The sequence below is a fragment of the Aethalodelphis obliquidens genome, unplaced genomic scaffold (assembly GCF_003676395.1).
Source record: "Aethalodelphis obliquidens isolate GAN/ISIS:26980383/991018 unplaced genomic scaffold, ASM367639v1 scaffold34, whole genome shotgun sequence".
NCBI classification, from domain to species: Eukaryota; Metazoa; Chordata; class Mammalia; order Artiodactyla; family Delphinidae; genus Aethalodelphis; species Aethalodelphis obliquidens.
Genome location: NW_020837978.1, coordinates 2,275,767 through 2,294,719, shown reverse-complemented (window position 1 = coordinate 2,294,719; position 18,953 = coordinate 2,275,767). Strand labels below are relative to the sequence as shown.

The window sequence follows — 18,953 nt, the reverse complement described above, 5'->3', positions numbered from 1 at the left end:
CGGCGCCGGGCCCGCGCGCTCTGCCCGGGGCCCCGCGGGAGCCTCCGCTGCGCTCTATGCGCCTCTGCGCGCGCCGCGAACCCGGGCCATGGCGATAGACCGGCGGCGCGAGGCGGCGGGCGGCGTCCCTGGGCGGCTGCCGCCCGCGGCCGAGGAGAACGGCGCCCTGCCGCCCGGGGACGCGGCGGCCTCGGCGCCCCTCGGGGGACGCGCGGGCCCGGGCGGCGGCGGCGACATCCAGCCGCTGCCCGCCCCACACGCCGCCGGCGGTCCGCACCCGAGCCTCCTGTTGCTGGACTACGACGGGTCGGTGCTGCCCTTCCTCGGGGGCCTGGGCGGCGGCTACCAGAAGACCCTTGTGCTGCTCACCTGGATCCCGGCGCTCTTCATCGGCTTCAGCCAGTTCTCGGACTCCTTCCTCTTGGACCAACCCAACTTCTGGTGCCGCGAGGACGGCAAGGGCGCCGAGCCGGCGGGGGTCACGGCCACGGCCCGGGGGGGCGGCGGCGACCTGGCCAACTGGACCAGCCCCCCGACCACCCCCTTCTCCACCGCCGCCTGGGGGACGGCGGGCCCCCTCGGCAACGGCAGCGGCGCGGAAGGGGGCGACGCGCCGCCCCTGCCGTCCCCTCCGGACAAGGGGGACAACGCCTCCAACTGCGACTGCCACGCGTGGGACTACGGCCTCCGCACAGGCCTGGTACAAAACGTGGTCAGCAAGGTAAGGGCCGCGACCGCCCCGGCCCCGCGTCCCGCTCCCGAGCGTTGTGCCCTCCGCGGTCCTCGCGCCCTTCCCCGCGCCCTCGTGCAGACCCGGGTCCCCGCAGTGGTGCGAGCCCGCGTGTCCTCGCACCTCACGTGGGCTTGCTGTCCTTCCATCCCCCAAACAGATGTGTTTGCCCGGGTGTGAAGCCGGGCTCCGGCAGCCCTCTGCGGTGGCCCTGCCTACCTACGCCAAGGGGCACCTTAGCCTTCCGAGTTGGCACCCAAACTCCTGTCCCAAAGCACACACGGAAGGGGCGCCCCTCTCTCTGCAAAGACTGGAGCTTCCCTCCCCCACCCTCGAGCTGTCGCTGCATTCAGGCAGGGGTGGCCCGCGGAGGGCAAGGCCTGATGGGTCACCAGCTGGCCCTGGAGGACGCCCCTCTCAAGGTCTGCCCGCTGGAGCCCGGCCCCAGGCTCTGCCCTTTGCCGGGCCAGCTGTCCCCAAGTCTCCCACAAAGAAACAGCCTCGGCCAGAATAGTTCCTATTCCCAGGTGTTCTTCTGGGCACACGTCAGCCATCCAGCGCTGGCTTTGGAAACAGACTAAAGCTGACTAAAGAGCTCAAACTGTAGCCAGAGAAGCAAACAGCTTTCGAAGATTCCCTTTCTCCGAGCTCAGTCCTCCCCAGAGGTCGGCGTATTTCACGTTGGACTTCGCCACCCCAGTGTTCCCTCAGGTGTCTTCTCGGGACTGTAGCAAACACCACTGGAGTATAGGAAGGCTGCTAAGAATTTGTGGCGTTTCGGGACCACCCCTGCTGTCACACAGCAGCCCTTTTGTCCAGGCGTTGAGGTCAGATCCTGGCCAGCTTTACCTGGACATCTGACTTGCTCCAGCCCAGGGGGGCCCTCTAGCAGAGGTGCTGCATCCTGGGAAATGGAGTCAGAGTGTTTGCCAGAGATATGTGGCTGTCATAGAGATGGAGAAGGGGCAGTACTAGAAAATCGATGCCTAAGACAGCTACAGTTTTCTGGATTTCTTAACATACAAGAGAGATTGTATGCCAGTGTGTCAAACAACTTGTGTTATGTGCCCCTTCTGTGTTTTAAATAACTAATTTGCCTCTCAAAGTAAATGTAGACCTTTCTCCCACTTCTGGAGCTGTTCTGGGCAGAGTTTGAAACGCTTTGTTTAAATGCAAGACTGAAATTTGACAGTTTATAATCATCTATGTGCGTGTATCTCCCCCCCGCCCCAGACGTGTGCTAGTGAACAGTTGTGCCGCACGGATGTGTAAGATGAAACCCTTACATCATCATAACCCTTGTCTTCAGCTTCTACCAGCCTGGCGAGAAATGAGCTGTCCTCCGGGAACTGTCTGGCTTAGCTGTTAGTGGGGAGATCCTTCTAGCTTGGTTCACCTTGATCCCGCCGGTCAGCCTGTCCTTTGCCAAGGCGTTTCTGTGACTGTTTCCCATCCGTGGAGGTCAATATCTGGTTGTCGTTTACCAGCACGGAAAACTTAAGAACAGTGACTATTTTAATACTGTTTGTATGTCTGAAAGTAAGGATTTGCAACTTGTCAAATACTTTGAGCCTCTTTCTGAAGTACAGGAGGAATGATGTGGATCGAAGCAGATGTGTGTAGAGGGTGCTCTGTTCCGGGGTCACAGGGGAGGCCAACTTGGAAGTTAGCCTCCAAGGAGGTGGGTCAGAGTATCATTGTCTCAGTGGTGGGGACCCTACCGTGGATGGTGGGAGTAGAAAACTAGAGAACAGTTCTTGAAAGCAGGCGATGGAGGCGCCTTGGAGAGCCGGACAGGTATTCCGAGTGAGCACTCGAGGGGGTCAAAAATGGCACGAGGGTGTGCAGCATGGTTTGGGGTGCGTCAGTTATGTACAGCTGACAAGGCAGTCCGGGAGGTGAACACTTGGGGGCAATAGGTAGAGACGCATTTTCCTGTAAGATAAAGACTAGAAAGGACATATTGATTTTCACGCACAAATAAGATCTAAATAAAGGACCGTTCTGTTCCATAACCAATGCCTTCAAGAGCTTTTTAAGCACATTTTGCTCGTACTGAGGCCGGCTTTCTCCTCTGATGGCGGTGTCCGCTGGATCCTGTATCAGATGTACAGACGTGGAATGCATATTGTGATGGGTGCTGATTCCAGAGGTCAGGTGCCTGTCAGCTTGGCTTGCAAGTGGAAGCAGAAGTGGCAGGCTTCTCCTTCTGTCAGTGGATGAAAATTCAGGGTCTGAGGAGTTGCCTTTTGTACCATCTTCCCCCACTGAGCGCCGCGATCTTCCCACTCACAAAAGCCCCGTGCGATGTCTTTATCATCAGACTTCCTTCAGCAGGTGTGTGCCTCCCTGCGATAGAGGGCCAGTTCTCTCCTCAGGTATTAGATGGGGAGGGGGATACAGAAGAACCACCAGGCACATGTTACATTATATTAAATATATGTTTTAGATATATATCATTAATATCTATATCATATATTGTATAGTCTAGTATACAGGCTATAATAGCGTTTACACACGTGAAACTGTCAAGGCAGATAGAGTCCCAGGTTGTTACAGTTAAAAGGGGTCTTGGAACTGACAAGAGTCTCTCCCCTCCTGGGTGGCATCCCCGGCGTGGCTGTGCCTTGCACAGAACCCCGTTAGCTGGTTAGTCTTCCTTGCAGAGAGTCGTGCTTTTTGGTGGACATAACTCGGGTCATCTCATGCCTGTTTGTGCAGCTGTCTCCTCCGAATGATTCTTTTTCCTTCATATAATACGTGCTCAGATACCTGAGGATACCCAAGGACTGGTTTCTTCCCTGGCTAAGAAATCTCCAGCTCCTTCAGTCCTTCCATACGGGACAGAATTCACCATTCTGCTGGGTCCACGTGGCATATGTATCTCTTAAGCATGGCACCCAGAACACAATAGGCACGGCCTGCGTGTCCTGATCAGAAGAGAAGACATTGGACACTTCACTAACGAAGCTTACAGTCGATCATTAAGGCTTTCAGTAGACGTGTCATCTGTCTACCTCGGGGCCTCGATGGGATCCCGTTATGTCAGGGCTTTCTCAGCCTGTGCTCGTGTGACGTGGGGCACCATGTAGGTTCCATCTTGCTAGTTTGGGGTTATTAGAGCTCTCCTGTTAGGATCTTTTTCATTTCTATTTTTTGCCTTGGTCCCTGGTATTTGTTAACCAGAATTTGCAATGCCTTCGGAATAGAATAATGATGATGATGATGATGATGATGGTGCCGGTGCCACCACCTTTCTTTTGTGCTGCCCTATCAAGTCTTCAAAACATTTTCACCTGTTATTTCCTTTGATTAAGAATGTTGAGCCGTCCAAGGCAGTCTTAACACTGAGTGTTGTCTTGGATTTTAAGTCAGTTCACCAGCCTTGAGTGGACCAGAAAGTTGGTCCTCAACTTCCAAATGCCGTTCATTGCTCTGCGTTTTATCCCCAGCCGCATAGAAAGATCGTCAGTGCTTAACATAACTCTGCTGACTTTAAAATACTCCTCCCAGTGATTTGCATGGTTTATCTTATCCTGCAGTGTTCAGAGTGAACCCTTGTTGGTTTCTAGTGCTCTCCACTTCCTTGAATAACCCCTAGAATTTTGCCTACCATCAATGTTAGCAACACTCTCTTTCTGTACGTGAAATTTAAGATGTTTATCTCCAGTCTTCTAATATTTTTTCTGTTCGCCAAGAATTCTCACAGGTTGCTGGCCTTTATCCTGTAAGTAACCTGAGAGTTGTTTAAATACCCCAGGAAGTAATTTGAATTCCTTTTCTGGGGCTCAAGATTAGAAGTTATTTAAAGTGACTCAGTACGATTTAATTAGGGTAAAAAATAATTACAATGTCATCACAATAGGAATATCTTTAGAAATAACTCACTGGTAGGTCATCCTAGTGTGATTTTATTTCGTGTGTCTACTATATACAACACAACAGTGAACATCTTTGTGCGTGACTGTGTTTAGAAACTTACTGAAATAGACAATGCATCACATGGGACCAAAAGCAAACAGTAAAAGTAACATTTCTCGCCATCTCTGCCTCCAGTTTCCCTCTTTGGAAGCAGCCATGGTTACCAGTTCCTTATGTATCCTTCCAGAAATATTCCAAGTATATTTTCATTTATATATTTTTCTCTCACAAGCTGTTCATATACCCTGTTTCAGACCTTTTGTTCACCTGTGTTGGGGATGGGTGCGTATCAGTACAGGGAGCCCCTCACTCTTTTCTGTGTAATAATTTAACAAGTCACCTTCCAAGGGGGCATTTCGGTTGTTTCCAGTCTTTGTTATTACATAATATATAATGAAACTCCCCCACACATGAAACTTTTAGAAGTGGAGGGTCAAACTGGGCTGCATTTTAATTCTGACAGGTGTTGTCAAAGTGCTCTCCATAGAGATCTTATTGCCCTTTCACACTTCCACCCATAAGGTGTGAGGCCCCACTCCCACACCCTCCCTGACCCAGGGGGTTGTCATACTTTTAAATGTCTCCTCGTTTGACATGTGAGAAATTGTTGTTGTCATTTGCATTCTCTTGTTAGGAGGGAGGTTAAATATCTCTGAAATCTTTTGAGCCATTCGTGTTTCCTTTTCTTTGGACTGTCTCTTCGCATCCTTTGCCTTCTTGGGTGTATATTTGGGGAGGGGCGTTATTTTCTTACTGATTTATAGGAGGACTTTATGCATAAAGTAAATGAAGCAATTTGGATGTTTTGTAAATGGTTTTCCCTGGTTTGTTGTCTTTTGATTTTGTTTATGGTATTTTTGTCACGCAGAAACTTCTGGTTTGGATAGAGTCAAGTGAATCTTTTATGGTTTCTGGGTTTTGTGGTAGATTTAGGACTTCTATAATCCTGGAATATTAGGGAAAAAACACATTTTCTTCGAATATTTTTAGGATCTCAGTACCTTTTTGATTTGGTGTTGTAGGTGTCAGATTTGCTTCTATTGAGGCATTAGGATGAATTGCTAGGAAGGGAAATAAATGTTAGGTCAGTGGGTATAACAGCATTTCTCACAGGCTTCAACTTGCTCATGACGAGCTCCTAAGCACAGAATCTGGTGTGGTCCTCACTGATGGAGACGCCGGAAGTTGCATAGTTGCTAAGCAGCTCTTCCGTCTTTTGGGGGACAGTGTTCGTCCCCAGGTCTCACCTTTCCTTCACCTTCTTGCTCTGGACCAGCTGCAAAACCTCTTGTCTTTAGCATTGTTTTGCAAGTCTCAGTTCATTCTGACCTTCAGTCCCAGGCAGGATCGAGTCAAAAGTTGATGTCATTTAAAAACACGTTGGGCACCAAATGTCAGTCCCGGTGCGGGAGCCGGCTGGGCCACACATTCAGGATGCCGGGCTGGTGGCTGGGAGCCGGCCACGGCCACGGTGAGAGCGTTTACACCGTGGAAATCTGCAAACACTGCACACCTGGGTCTGTTTTTCTTCCGAGAAACAGCTGTTAGGCAATCATCACGCCACTGAGTGTGGCCCTGGGCCACTCCTCTGTTTTTTCCTAACCTCTCCTTCCCTCCCTCCTCCCTTTCTCAGACGTGAGTGCGGATTCTGGGCCAGGCCTCGTGCTTCGTGTCGGGAATGCAGTGCTAGGCGGAAATAGCACAACACCCACCGAGCTGATGGGCTAACAAGCGAGGCGCACCTTAACTAATCATCACTTTTTAATTACAAACTGAGTTAAGTGAGTGGAAAGAATGGGAAATAAGAGAGAACAGAGAGCCTGGCCCAGACAGACTGGCCTCAGTGATGAGACTGACGCCTGAGGAGGAGAGAGGCAGAGGAGGGGGTGGGTGTGTGTGCCTTTCCCTCCGAGAGGGAGTGGCATCTGCAGGGCCTTGTGGCCTGCGGGAGCCTGGGGCTGAAGGGTGCAGGGTGGCTGGGAGCACGGGGATGGGGTGACTCATAGCCATGAGACACTGAACTCAGCCAGCCGAGGGATGGGTAGGGAACAGGGGTGCCCAGGGAGAGAGCCTGTGGGGTGAGGAGAGGGCTGGCGCTGACCCTGCTTGGGGCCACAGACGGGCAGGGGGGAAGCCAGGCCCGCTTCTGCCGGAAGGAGGCCGCTGGCCCGAGGCAGGGGCCTGCGGAGGAGCCGTGGAGAAGCCCACTGGCCGGCAGGTTCGGACCAGGCCTTGGGCAAGTGGGTCTGACCCTGTTCCCGGGCTGTTGATTGGAGAAGCACCGGCCCTGGAGGGTTCTAGCATCTTCTCTTGCCCTCTGGCTCAAAAGGGGAGGGTGCTAATTAAATTTCCACCGGGCCGAAGGACCCTGAGATGGGAAGCCATCGGCTAGAACTGACTTCATTCAGCCAGCTTCCCCTGTGCCCAGCACCCAGTGTAGGTAAAAGTGCCCTGGGCACAGCGAGCTGTGGTGTTATCTTCGAGTCCAAAGTTCAGTTCAGGGAGGAGAACGAGGCTGGGGGTCATTGACGTGTCCAGAGCCGTAGCTGTAGGGTTAGAATGGCTCACCTGCTCACCCTGCAGGGTGTTCTTGCCTCCACCCCAGGGGCCCCGCCCGTGGGGGGGGCGCTGCCCTTTCTCTTCATCTTTACTGGCCAATCAGAGACGGTCCTGCTCCTGCCTGAGGAGGGGCGTGGCTGTGTGCTGTTACCTGCGGCTTCCGCGGTGGGCTGTGCAGACCTCTCGGGCAGTTTCCCTAATCTTTGCTCCCTCTGCCTCTGAGCCCACTTCCTGGAACCCTTTTCTCCGTCCTTCTACTTGCTGGTCCCTGTTCATCCTTCGGGTCCGCACGCAGTGCCCCCAGCACTGGCTGTGCGTCTGTCCCCGCTCTGCCCACCGAGTCCTCAGCAGAAGTGTCTGAGCGCACCTGCGCTGGTGTCGCGAGAAGAGCGGAGCTCTCTAGCTTGGCAGGTGTGGGTTATGACCCGTTCATCTGCAGGCGCCTCGCGGGTAAAGTGGGCTCAGGGCTCCCTCCCCTCCCCTCCAGGAGACACTTGGAAATCTCAGATTCCTCTCCACCTCTTCTGTGGGGTAAGGACCGGCTGAACGAGTCAGGTCAGAAATGCTTAGATGAGGAGGACCTGATAAGCCACATCTGGAAGAGTGGTTAATTCCATGCCGTTCCGAGGTGTCTTTCCCCTTCGCCCAGAAACTGATGACGTGGGAAGCCGGGTGTGCCCTTCAGGTGGGACGCCCCAATGCAGGTGGCCTGAGGGGTCCCGCCAAGGTGGACCTCCAGGGGGTTTGTCTGAAAGACCCTTGAAGGGATTGGCTGGTTTTCAGAGTTCTCATGTGAAAACAGAGCAGGCCTCTGGCCGCAGGGCTCAGGGATCTGAAAAGGAAAGGGGCTTCCTGGCCGGCGGGGGCCCCAGGATGAGGTGGGGTGCTCTGTCATTTGCGCCTCCACCTCCACCGAGGTCGTGGGCCAGACATCTGAGTCCGTGCCCTTCGATGGAGGACCGTCTACCAAGTTAGAAGTCTGGGTTAGCTGTGCTGGGGGGAAGCCGATCGGAGAGAAAGTGGAATTGTAAAGTGGGGCCGAGGGTAACCCGAGCCTTGACTGCAGGCATCAGGGAGCTGCCTTCAGGGCAGGTGCAAACGGGGGAAGGGCCAGGCTCTGTAGAGAGGCCCCTGCCCACCTGGAGTGTTGTCCCTGCTGGGTCTGTAGGAGGCATTGACCCTGACCTCCGTGGTCCACAGACTTGGCTCTGCGGTCTCTGCTTCTCTCAGCGTTTACCCAGCGCTGGTCATTACATACAGGCTGACCCCCGCCGCGAGACAAGTGGCCTAGAGCTTCACAAGCCTGCCTTTCTGGGGAAGGGGGCAGGGTTATGGGCTGATTTAGGTGGATTTCCCCTACAACAAGTCGTTGCTGAAATAGAACACTGCCCACGGGCTCTCAGGTCGTCACTTGCACCGTATGACATGCCATCAAACCCTCTCTTCTCAGGACTCGTTTGGTTGCAAGTAATGAAAACAAATTCCAAATTACATTAATTCACAAAAATAGAAAAGAAATTGACTGGAAAGATGCAGGGATGGCTCAGGAAACCTAGGCTGGGATCTGAGACCAGAAAGTGGGACAGGGGTTGTTTCAGAGACCTTGTGGAACCCACATCAGTTTCTCCTGAGATCAGCTTCCCTCCCGCCTCCGGACTGGCTTTTGCTCACCTGGTCCCTGGTCAGGTGGAGGCCAGCACCCCTCTGTCCAACACCAGATTCCTGGGCGCAATTCCGATGTCCAGCTGGGGCAGGACAGGCGGGTTTCAGAGTACAGGGTGCAGTTACCCAGGGCGGGGGGACCCCTGCAGACCATGGGGTGGGGGGCAGCAGTAGCTGTTTTTCACTGGGGGGTGGAAGAGACTAGAGATGGATCTTTTGGGCAGTTAATGGAGGATAAATGAATATTGATGATTTAACCCTTAAATGCTTTAGACAAAGGACTCTTTTTCTTCTCAGAGACTCAGGATGAAACTTACCCGGCCCCTTAAGCTTCGTGTGGAATTGGCAGGAACGCCCCTCCTGAGGCTTCTTTTCTGGAAATAGGTATAGATGCCCTCAGCCATTAGCTCCGGATCAGAGGGGGCTTGGAGCGAGCCCCTGGGCAGACGCTGAAACACGCAGCAGAGTGTTGCCTCGCCCCCTGCCCCACTCAGGGCGGGTCTCCTGGTCTCCCCAAACCTTTCTTCTAGTCAGGACCAGCACGAAACTTGTGGGGCCCCAGTGCAAGATGAAGATGCAGGGCCCCTTGTTCGTAAATGATTCCCAAGACCAAGACGGCAGCCGCAGAGCATTAAGCCACATGCGGCCCTTCTGAGCTGGGCCCTGCTCCTGGGGACCGCCCCCCACTGCCTGTCACTGTTCACAGAGCCGGTGTCACCACCGCAAAGCTCATCAAGTGTTCCCCGTGCCTTTCTGCGTCTTCTTCCCCATTTCACGTCCTTCTGCTTCTCCACTCCTTTGTTGCGTCTTTTTCTCGTTCCTTGCGGTGAAAGTATAACTCACTTTTGCAGGGCCTGTTTTGCAGAGGCACAGCCCTAACCGGTTTAGTTCTGGGTGTATAGTTAGCTTAGGGCCTGCAGTGGCACCAGGGAGCCAGGAGGCTCCTTACATTGGAAACCCTGCTCCAGAAATGAGACAGTTTTCTTATCTGAGCAGTGAACCCATAGCTGAGTCACAGGAGCCTGTGGGAAGGAATGTCAAGTCCTAAGAATGCGGGTTAAGTGTTTATCAGCCTTTTTTTTTTTTTTAAAGTGGGGAAGAGGGTCAGTCTTTGCATCACTTAATCCTGCTAGCATGACAGTAACACTTTATTTCTTAGCATCATTTAAAGAGTAAGTGTAGGGCTTCCCTGGTGGTGCAGTGGTGAGGAATCCGCCTGCCATTGCAGGGGACACGGGTTCGAGCCCTGGTCTGGGAAGATCCCATGTGCCACAGAGCAACTAAGCCCGTGCGCCACAACTACTGAGCCCCTGTGCCACAACTACTGAGCCTGTGCTCTAGAGCCCACGAGCCACAACTACTGAGCCCACGTGCCACAACTACTGAAGCCCAGGCACCCAGGCACCAGGCACCCATGCTCCGCAACATTCGAGAAGCCACCGCAATGAGAAGCCTGCGCACCGCAACCAAGAGTAGCCCCCGCCCGCCGCAACTAGAGAAAGCCCGCATGCGGCAGTGAAGACCCAATGCAGCCAAAACTAAAAATTAAAAAGAATAAGTGCAGAGGAGACAGTGGGCTGTAAACCAGCCACCAGCCTCCCAGGGGTCATGTTAAATTAAGGATGTTAGACGCTCAGCCCCACAATCTGCACTGCAGACTGTTTCCTCCCAGATTAGATTAAAAGCTGCTCTTTCTGTGTGTTTAAAAGATGCTTTACAAATTGGGCACCCTTGGTTGCTTCATCCTGAGGAACTCCACTGTTCCCAAATGGGTATACACGAGCATTTGCAGCAAACACAAAGTTTCTGTCCAACTTAAAAAAATTTCTGTGTAACTGTGGTAAAGTATACATAACGTAAAACTGACCATTTTAACCATCTGTAAGTGCACAGCTCAGCGGCATTAAGTACGTTCTCAGTGTTGTGCAACCATCACCTCCATCCTTTCCAGAACTTTTTCATCTTCCAAGACTGAACCTCTGTCCCCATTGAACACTAGCTCCCCTTCTCCCCCACCCCGGCCCCCAGCCCCCACCGTCTAGTTTCTGTCTCTGTGAGCTTGACTACTTTCAACCCCTCCTATAAGGGAAACCATTTTTTGTCCTTTTGTGACCGGCATAGTTCACCGAGCATCATGTCCTCAAGGTTCATCCACGCTGTAGCCTGTGTCAGGATTTCCTTCCTTTTTAAGACTGAACAGTAATATTCCATTGTGTTTATACCACTTTTGTTTGTCCATCATCCGTCAGTGGACACTTGGGTGGCTCCCTCCTTGAGGTGCTTGTGACAGTGCTGCTGTGAACACAGCTGCCGCCCTACGTTTTGAAGACAGTTACATACAGCCCCTCCCCACCGCCTGTGTTGAGCCTGCCCCTGCTTCTGCTCTCGCGACGTCTGCTCCGTGGCAGGCCTTGCTCCGCCCTGGGTAGTGACCCAGGTGGACAGAAGCTCGTCTGTGCCCAGAGAAGGAGCTCCTGGTACAGCCAAGGCCAGTGTCAGCTGGAGGGTTCTGGGCGTGGTGTGAGGCGGGAGCTGAGGCATGGGGCACAGAGGTGAACACACCTGGGGAGGTCTGTGCTCACCGTCCGGGGGGGGCAGGGGAGCAGCGCTCATGCCCAGCTGTCCACGCCGTGTCCTCAGGGTCCCCCAGCCCTTCCATCCATCCTCCGCCCTTGAAAACCATGGCCGTGGCCCTTCCCAGGGCTTCTGACCGAGGGCCTGTCCCTCTCGACGTGTCTGCCCTTGGAGGTGCCAGTGCTGCCTGGTCCCCGCCGCGCCCGGGCCTCGGGGTCTCGGTGCTACAGCCGAGTCAGGCTGGTGATACCAGATCCGCAGACGGCTTCAGGGACGTCAGGCGACCTGTCTGTGGCCTTAGCGGTGACCGTTCAGTCCTCAGCCCTCTCAGGACGGGTGCGCTGCCTGGATTTCCCGTCTGTCTCCTAACTGCTCTCCTCCTGGTCTCCTGCGAGAGTCCTTTTCGTCGCTCACCCGTTAAGGTCGTTCCCGGGTGTCTTAGCTCCTTATGGGCCGAGAAACAAGCCCCACAGACGGGGCGGCTAAGGGAACACACATTAAGTCCCTCACGGTCTGGGGGCTGATGTCCAAGATCAAGGTGGCAGCGGGGCTGGTTCCTCTGAGGCCCCTCCCCTGGGCTTGTAGACACCGCCTGTTCCCTGTGTCCTCACACGGTCGTCCCTCTGTGTCTGTGTCCTCATCCCCCCCTTACAAGGACAGCCCTGTTCAATCAGGGTCCACCTCAGTGCCCTCATTTTGAGTGAATTACCCCTGTAAGGGCCCATCTCCAAATAGTCACATCTGAGGTGCTGGGGGTCAGAACTTCAACACAGGAGAGTCTTTTTGGGGTGGTGGTGAGGGGACACAGTTCAGCCCGTAACAGCTGAGTTCCAGCACACAGCCTGAGGAGGGCGGCCCCAGAGCTCTGCCTGTGCCTCGTATCTCCCCAAGGCCCCAGGCCTGCGTGTTCCATCGCCAGCAGGACTGGCCGTGTCCTCTGGTCTCTGATCTCCTCCACCCCCCTTGCCTCAGATCCCAGTGCTTTTGTCCTAAGTCGTAGCCGACTGGCTCTTTTGACTCCCCTGCTCAGGCTTCGCTGTGCTCCCTGGCCTTCAGGGCGGAGTTGGGCCTGGTTGGCGGGTTTTCACGGCCGCCGCCTGCCTCTCCTGCCACTGTCCCCACCGCCCAGCACCGGGACCCTGTGCTCTGGCCCCGACCCTTCCTCAGGCAGCCTCAGCCTTTGCACACAGTGTCCTCCAGCCTGGAGTCCGCCTGCTGGTCACCCCGCGCCTTCTCCAGGCCTTTCCCTGTGCCTCCGCTCCAGGCCCAGCTACGCGCCCTGGGTGCCTGGCCCTGGTAGGTGCTCGCCGCGGTGAAGGTGGCTGGGGGCTGTGGCCCTGCCGGTGTGGGGTGTCAGCCGAGTTGATTCTAGGACGGCAAGAATAGAAAGGGGAGGACAGAATCACAGGTCAACTCAGGCCTGAAGTCCAGGTTCAAGGAGCTGTTGAGGACCATGAAGGGTGATGTGATGTATCTCAAGTAGCAGCTCATCAAACTGGAATTCAGCCTGGGCTCTGGAGCACATTATGTCTTTTTTTTTTGGCGGTACGTGGGCCTCTCACTGCTGTGGCCTCTCCCGTTGTGGAGCACAGGCTCCGGACGCGCAGGCTCAGCGGCCATGGCTCACGGGCCCAGCTGCTCCGCGGCACGTGGGATCTTCCCTGACCGGGGCACGAACCTGTGTCCCCTGCATCGGCAGGCGGACTCTCAACCACTGCGCCACCAGGGAAGCCCCACGTTATGTCTTTAAGCCAGTGTTTTTCAGAACTTTTAGTCACAGAGTCTTTTCTTCTAATGGAAGCTGTGGATCAACAGAATTGGTCGTTCTGGATCTAGGACTGGGGCCAGAGGTGGTGTCTGGAAAACCTAGACTCGCTTGGGGAACTTTGGGAAATACCTGCAGGACCCAGGCACCAGCTGTTTAAAAAAGTTCTAGGACATCCCCACGTGGTGCGGCTCTTCCCCAGCGGACACGTGGCCGTGTCTGGAAACACTGTGGTGGTTACGCAGAGGCAGGGTGCTGCTGACATCTGGTGAGCAGGGACCAGGGATGCTGCTGTACGTGGTACGATGCAGGGGACCGCCACCCCCAGCAGCGAAGGGTGATCCAGCCCCAAGTGTCCGGAGCGCCAGGTCTGAGACGTCCTGGTCTCAGCTAGTGTGGACGTGCGTTGTGTTTCCTGGCCCCACCCAACAGATGGCCAGGGCTCAGCCCATCTGAGACCGAGGCTCCCCTGTAAGCCAGGCAGGAGCTGCAGAGTTGCCAGGAATGACCACTCAGCTGGGCACCCTGCCCCGTGGAAGAAGGGTCTGCGGAGCGCATGCGTGCTGTCAGCCGAGCCTCAGCCCGCCCGCGGCCAGGCTACCGGGGCGGGCACGTTATGAAGCACCAACCCGTGCGTTCTACCTGCAGATGGATGTGCTGACGACCCTGTCACTTGTTCAATAGGCCCTTTGAACCTCTGCCTAGAATAATGGTTCATTACTTGAAAGGGAAACATTTATTTGCAAGTAAAAGGTATTTATTTTCTAAATGGCTCTAATTCGGACTAGCCTTTTCCATAATTCCCATTAAGGTGGTTTGATAGTGTTTTCAGGGGCAGGCAACGAGAGCTGCCCTGTGGGACACCGACACCGAGCGCTCAGGGCCGGAACGGAGCACGTTTTCGGTATCAGAGTAACTGAGCAGGGCGACCCCCCTCAGTGCAGGCGGTGAACCTGCAGTGGTCCTAGTGTGACATCCCCCATGACACGTGTCCCTCCGAAAGTCAGCCTGTTGGGGGGTGGTCACTGCAGCTGCTGGCCTGGGGCCTGTCCACTCACCGGAGCCGACCCCGGGCCCCATCTGCCCGTCTTCCCCAACCAGCGAGATCTTTCCCTCCTTAGACGCTCACAGCGCCGTCTGTCTGTCCCCCTCGCTCTCCTCCTTCTAAGGGGTCTGTGCTCGGCGTCCTTGGTGTCCCTAGGAAAGAACCATCCAAGGCTGCGCGCAGGGAGACCTCACCGAGTGTTCTGGGGCCGGGGAGTGTCTTAGCTGGCTCTCAGAAGTAATGTTCAAATGGGAAATAAAGATGCCTTGACCAGTGGTCACCCAGTGAGAGGTAGAGAAAAGTGAGAAGGTGACGCGTCTTGTTGGGGCCTGTGCACAGCCTGGAAGCTTCTGGAGCTGTCGCATGGTGGGCCTGTGATCAAACCTTCTAGGTTCCAGGGTAGGGTTTTGTGCTATTTCATTGTAAAAGGAGATTTATTTTTAATCTTTCTTTCTGGGACGTCCCAGAAGAAGCTGCTTTTCAAAAATGGATATCATCAAGGTTATGAGAGCATTTGGGGTTTTATTTTGGTTTTTGTGTGTCTGCTGATAACAGGTTGGAATTGAATTGAATTGTGGTTTAAGTATAAGCAGTGGTTTCTCTCCTTAGTTTCTCACCTGCCATCTTGCTTTTCCCCATTTGTAACTCTAGTCCTCTTTTGACTAGAGTTTTGACTAGGGTCTCAGACACGTGATTGAAGGGAGGGTGGCGAAAAAGGAAAAACTAGAGCCTTGGTTGTGGGTCTCGCTCCAGCAGCAGTTTGGGGGAAACTGAGATGACCTGAGCAGGCAGGGGTGACCAGAATTTAAAGGCTCAGTTTATGACACCGAGAGTAGGTTTTTCTGTCTCCAAAAGGCAATTTCCCCCGTCGAGGGGGAGGCCACGATCCACAGTCTGATGGAGTCTGTGCGTAGAGCAGAGGTGGTGGCCTAATCTCATCTGGTTCCCATTCACGTGGGGAGGAGACCACAGGAGGAAAGTCCAGAGGGTATGTCATTCAGATGTTTGCTGGGCTGCTCTGTTTGCAGAGTGCCGTGTTGAGAGCCTGTGAGGCATGCCCTGAGGATCGGGTGGTCCCGGGAGACCGGGGAGAAGGAGGGCAGCTGGGCAGGGGGGGAGCCTGAGCAGTGGGTGGCAGTGGGGAGGGGTGGAGTGTGTGTGTCGGGGGTCAGTCCTGGGTGGCAGGAAGTGGGAAGGAGCTCTTGTTTAAACCAGGAGGAGATAAGGCACAGAGCTGTGACGTTTTGAAACCTTGGGCATCAGTAGGGATGCTGTCCGCTGAAGACAGCAGAAAAGCTCAGGTCACACTGAGTTCTGAAATATGCAGGGAAACTTAAGACCTTTCCGGAAGTCAGGGATGGGCCGGGCCCCAGTCCACAGTCTTTTCTGCGTCTCTTCCTGGCCTTCGTCAGTGGTGGTTCATCCTGACGCTGTGTAGTGAGAGGCTGATACTACTTGGGCTGCCATAACAGAGCACCACAGACCGGGGCTGAAACAGCAGGATTTGTTCCTCACGGTCTGGAGGCTGCAGGTCCAAGGTCAAGGTGTTGGCAGGGCTGGTTCTCCCGAGGCCTCTCTCGGCTTGTAGATGCTGCCTCCTGCCTGTGTCCTCACAGGGTCATCTCTCTGTGTGTCTGTGTCCTCCTCTTCTAAAGACACCAGTCGTATTGGGTTGTGTCCCACGCTAACGACCCGTTTTAACGTAATCATCTCTTGAAAGCCTTGTGTCCAAATGCAGCCACATCTGAGGTGCCGGAGGTCAGGGCTTCAACAGATGGCTTTTGAGGGGACACGATCCAGCCCGTGGCCAAGCGCTGAGGTCCTCGTGTTGACAAGGTGAACGCACCCTGACGGTGGCTCTCTGAGGCTCCAGCCCCCTCCTGGCCTGGGCAAGAGGGAAGGACAGCGTCTCCTTGCAGCCTGGAGCGTGGGTCCTTCTCTCTCACCTGCATCCCTCAGGTCGCATACCTGCCCGGGACCAACAGCACCCACCGGGGGTGCCCTGTGCGCACCAGGGACGCCCCTTCCCCGAGTCACGTGGGGCGGGCACGTAGACAAAACTGGGTTCAAGAGGAGTGGGATCGGGGAGAAGAGGGGCTGTGTGCAGAGGACCCCGGACTGTCTCTGGCAGGTGAGCAGAGGGTGGGAGGTTTGTGAGCCTGGTCGTGGCAACATGTCCCAGCCGTGGGCTGGCCACTCTGGCGGGCCACTCACTTCTCCCTCCTGTTATCGGCATCTGATAGGTGAGGGACCCAAGGCTTAGAGGCCAAGGGGCTTGGCCAGGGACGCGGCGTTCCTAATCGCCGAAGCTGGCATCCCAAACACGTCAGTCCCGCTCCACCACCTGTGCTCCCTCCATAACACCAGCCCCCCTCCGCTCCCCCACCCCATTTCCAGAAGACAGACTGTGTGCCGGCGGAGAGGAGGTCCGGGGCCACCAGCGTCTGTGCTGTGGGTGATGGTGCCCGGCCACATGGGGTGGGCAAGGGGCAGACCAGACTCACTTGCGTATCAGGTGACAGGAGGGGGCGGGCACGGAGCCTCAGAAAGTCCAGGGCGGCAGCAGGCTTGGCTCCCCGCGGGGGCCCTGAGGGAGGGTCCGTCCAGGCCTCTGGAGCGGCCTCGGTCCCTGGCGTCCTGGGCTGGGATGCACCCGTCCAGTCCTGCATCTCCACCTGGCCTCCCCACGTGTCTTCACGTCATCATCCCTCTACCTGTGTCTCTGCTTCGACGTTTGCCCGTTTTCTAAGGACACCAGTCATGCTGGATGCGGACCCACCCTGATGACGTCATTTAGCTTCCTCTGCTCCGTGAGGACCCTTCCTCCCACAGTCACGTCCTGAGCCGCCGGGCTGAGGAGTCACTTCGCCAGCTCTTACTGGGGGGACGCAGCTCAGCCCACAGTGGGGTCCTTTCAGGAAGACAGAGCTTCTTATCCCTGCAACACGGGTGATTCCGTCCTTCACGTCAGTTTTGCAAGAAGAGTGCTTTTCCAGCCCATTTGGTCTGTTGTAGAGTGATGGATCTGCAAGCAGGTGGCTGCAGTGGTTGGAATCCAGGTGGTGACAGAGGGGGCAGGTAACAGGTGGCTGCAGATGGTGGCAGGAGTGCCTGTGGCGCTTTCACGGTGAGGGAGAAGGGGGAGGGAAGGAGGGGAAGGGGCCCTGGAATAAACAGCACCTGTGCGAGTCGCTCACTCTCTGCCCTGAGCTCTTGGCCTGGAGATCGTCTCCTTGAGCAGAAGGGAAAGTACAAACAAACGCTTTCCCTCCTGGAGGGTCATCCAGCCCTCTGGGCTCTGCCACACCCCCTGCGTCTCCTTCCCCTTCGCCGCCTGTCACCAGAGAGCTGCCGGAGCGGGGAGGACACGGAAGCCCCGTCAGCTCTGGCTGCTGCTTCCTCATCTTTGGGGACCCGTTTAAAACAATTTCCCAGATTTTTCTAAATGGAGATACAATTTAACATACAGTAAAACGGGCAGATTTTAAGTGTATAGTTCAGTGGGTTTGGACCCATTTATCTGCCCCTTAACCACCGCTTAAATTAAGCCGCAGTGCGTTCCCCCGCCGTGGAGAACTGCCCCCTGCGCGCCTCCCATGGCCTCCCGCCCCCGCCAGCAGCCGGCGTGTTACTTTCCCTCAGCACAGCTGGGTGCCGCCTGGTGCAGAACGTGGCAGACGTGGACACGTGCAGGACGAGGCCTGCGCGTCTGCCGCTCGCACCCTGCGCACGCGTGAGCTCCGCCCACGTTCCCACCTCCGTCAGTCATTGCTCCTGGTCCGCCCTCCACCGCTCGCGTCACCGCGTTCGGGTTCTCCCCTCACCTGCCAGTGGACTTTGGGGTGTTTCCTGTTAGTGGCCGATACACGTCGATTGCCATGACAGTGAAATTCAGAACTTCGCAAGCCCTTCCTAGTCATTACCTTGCAGTTCTAAGACGTCCAAGTTGACAGAATCGGAGCAGCTAGTGGGAGGTCTTGACTTACTTATAATCTGGGTAGGTTTCCCTCTTTCCCTTCTCTTCCTGGGGGTCGGAAGCAGGAGCGCGGGGTGCCTGTGGGGGAGCAGCTGTGGCCTCCAAGCCGCAGGAATCCAGATGCAGTTTCCAGGGCCCAAGGGTGATGAGGAGGCCCGAGGACTAGGGCTGGGGGCGGGGGTGCGTGTGGGCGGGGATGCACGTGGGCGGGGATGCGTGTGGGCGGGATGCGTGTGGGCGGGGATGCACGTGGGCGGAGGGAGCTACACCTGGACAGGCCGCGGCCATGACCGTAGCGCGGGTACCAGGAGTGCTGTGGTTTTCCACCGCAGCTCCAGGGGGCTTGGAACAGCAGGACCTCCTGCCACGTGTGGGACCCCAGCCGGGAGCCCCGCATGCCTCCTGGCTCAGGAAGACCTGGGTAAGCCTGGTGAGGGCTGACGGCTCTGGGGTTAAAGGAGCTTGGGAGCAAGAGGCCAAACGAAACAGACGGTGCGTCCGCCATCTCGCAGCCACGGCTGAACAGAGCGGCGGCCCCGTGTGTAGGGACGTTTGTAGGAAAGGGCAAGGGGAATTCTCTTCCCATGGACCTGCCCAGGGGAAGGAGGGGGCTAGGGGAGTGTTTCCCAGCAGGGCTGGGGCGTGGGAAGGGAATCATCGCTCCCAACCTCTCCCCTCCGCCTACAGACCTCAAAGGAAGCAACGAAGTGCGGGCAGACGG

At 55.8% G+C, this 18,953-nt stretch overlaps 1 protein-coding gene across 2 annotated transcripts in view; it reads left to right on the top strand.

Moving 5' to 3' along the window:
* SLC22A23 (solute carrier family 22 member 23) overlaps positions 1–18,953 on the top strand; it is a 144,044-nt gene that overhangs the window by 816 nt on the left and 124,275 nt on the right. For both annotated transcript variants that reach the window (XM_027128248.1, XM_027128250.1), the window contains exon 2: positions 1–721. In XM_027128248.1, the coding sequence (XP_026984049.1) occupies positions 89–721 (633 nt within the window). In that variant the 5' untranslated portion in view covers positions 1–88. The remainder of the gene's footprint in view (positions 722–18,953) is intronic.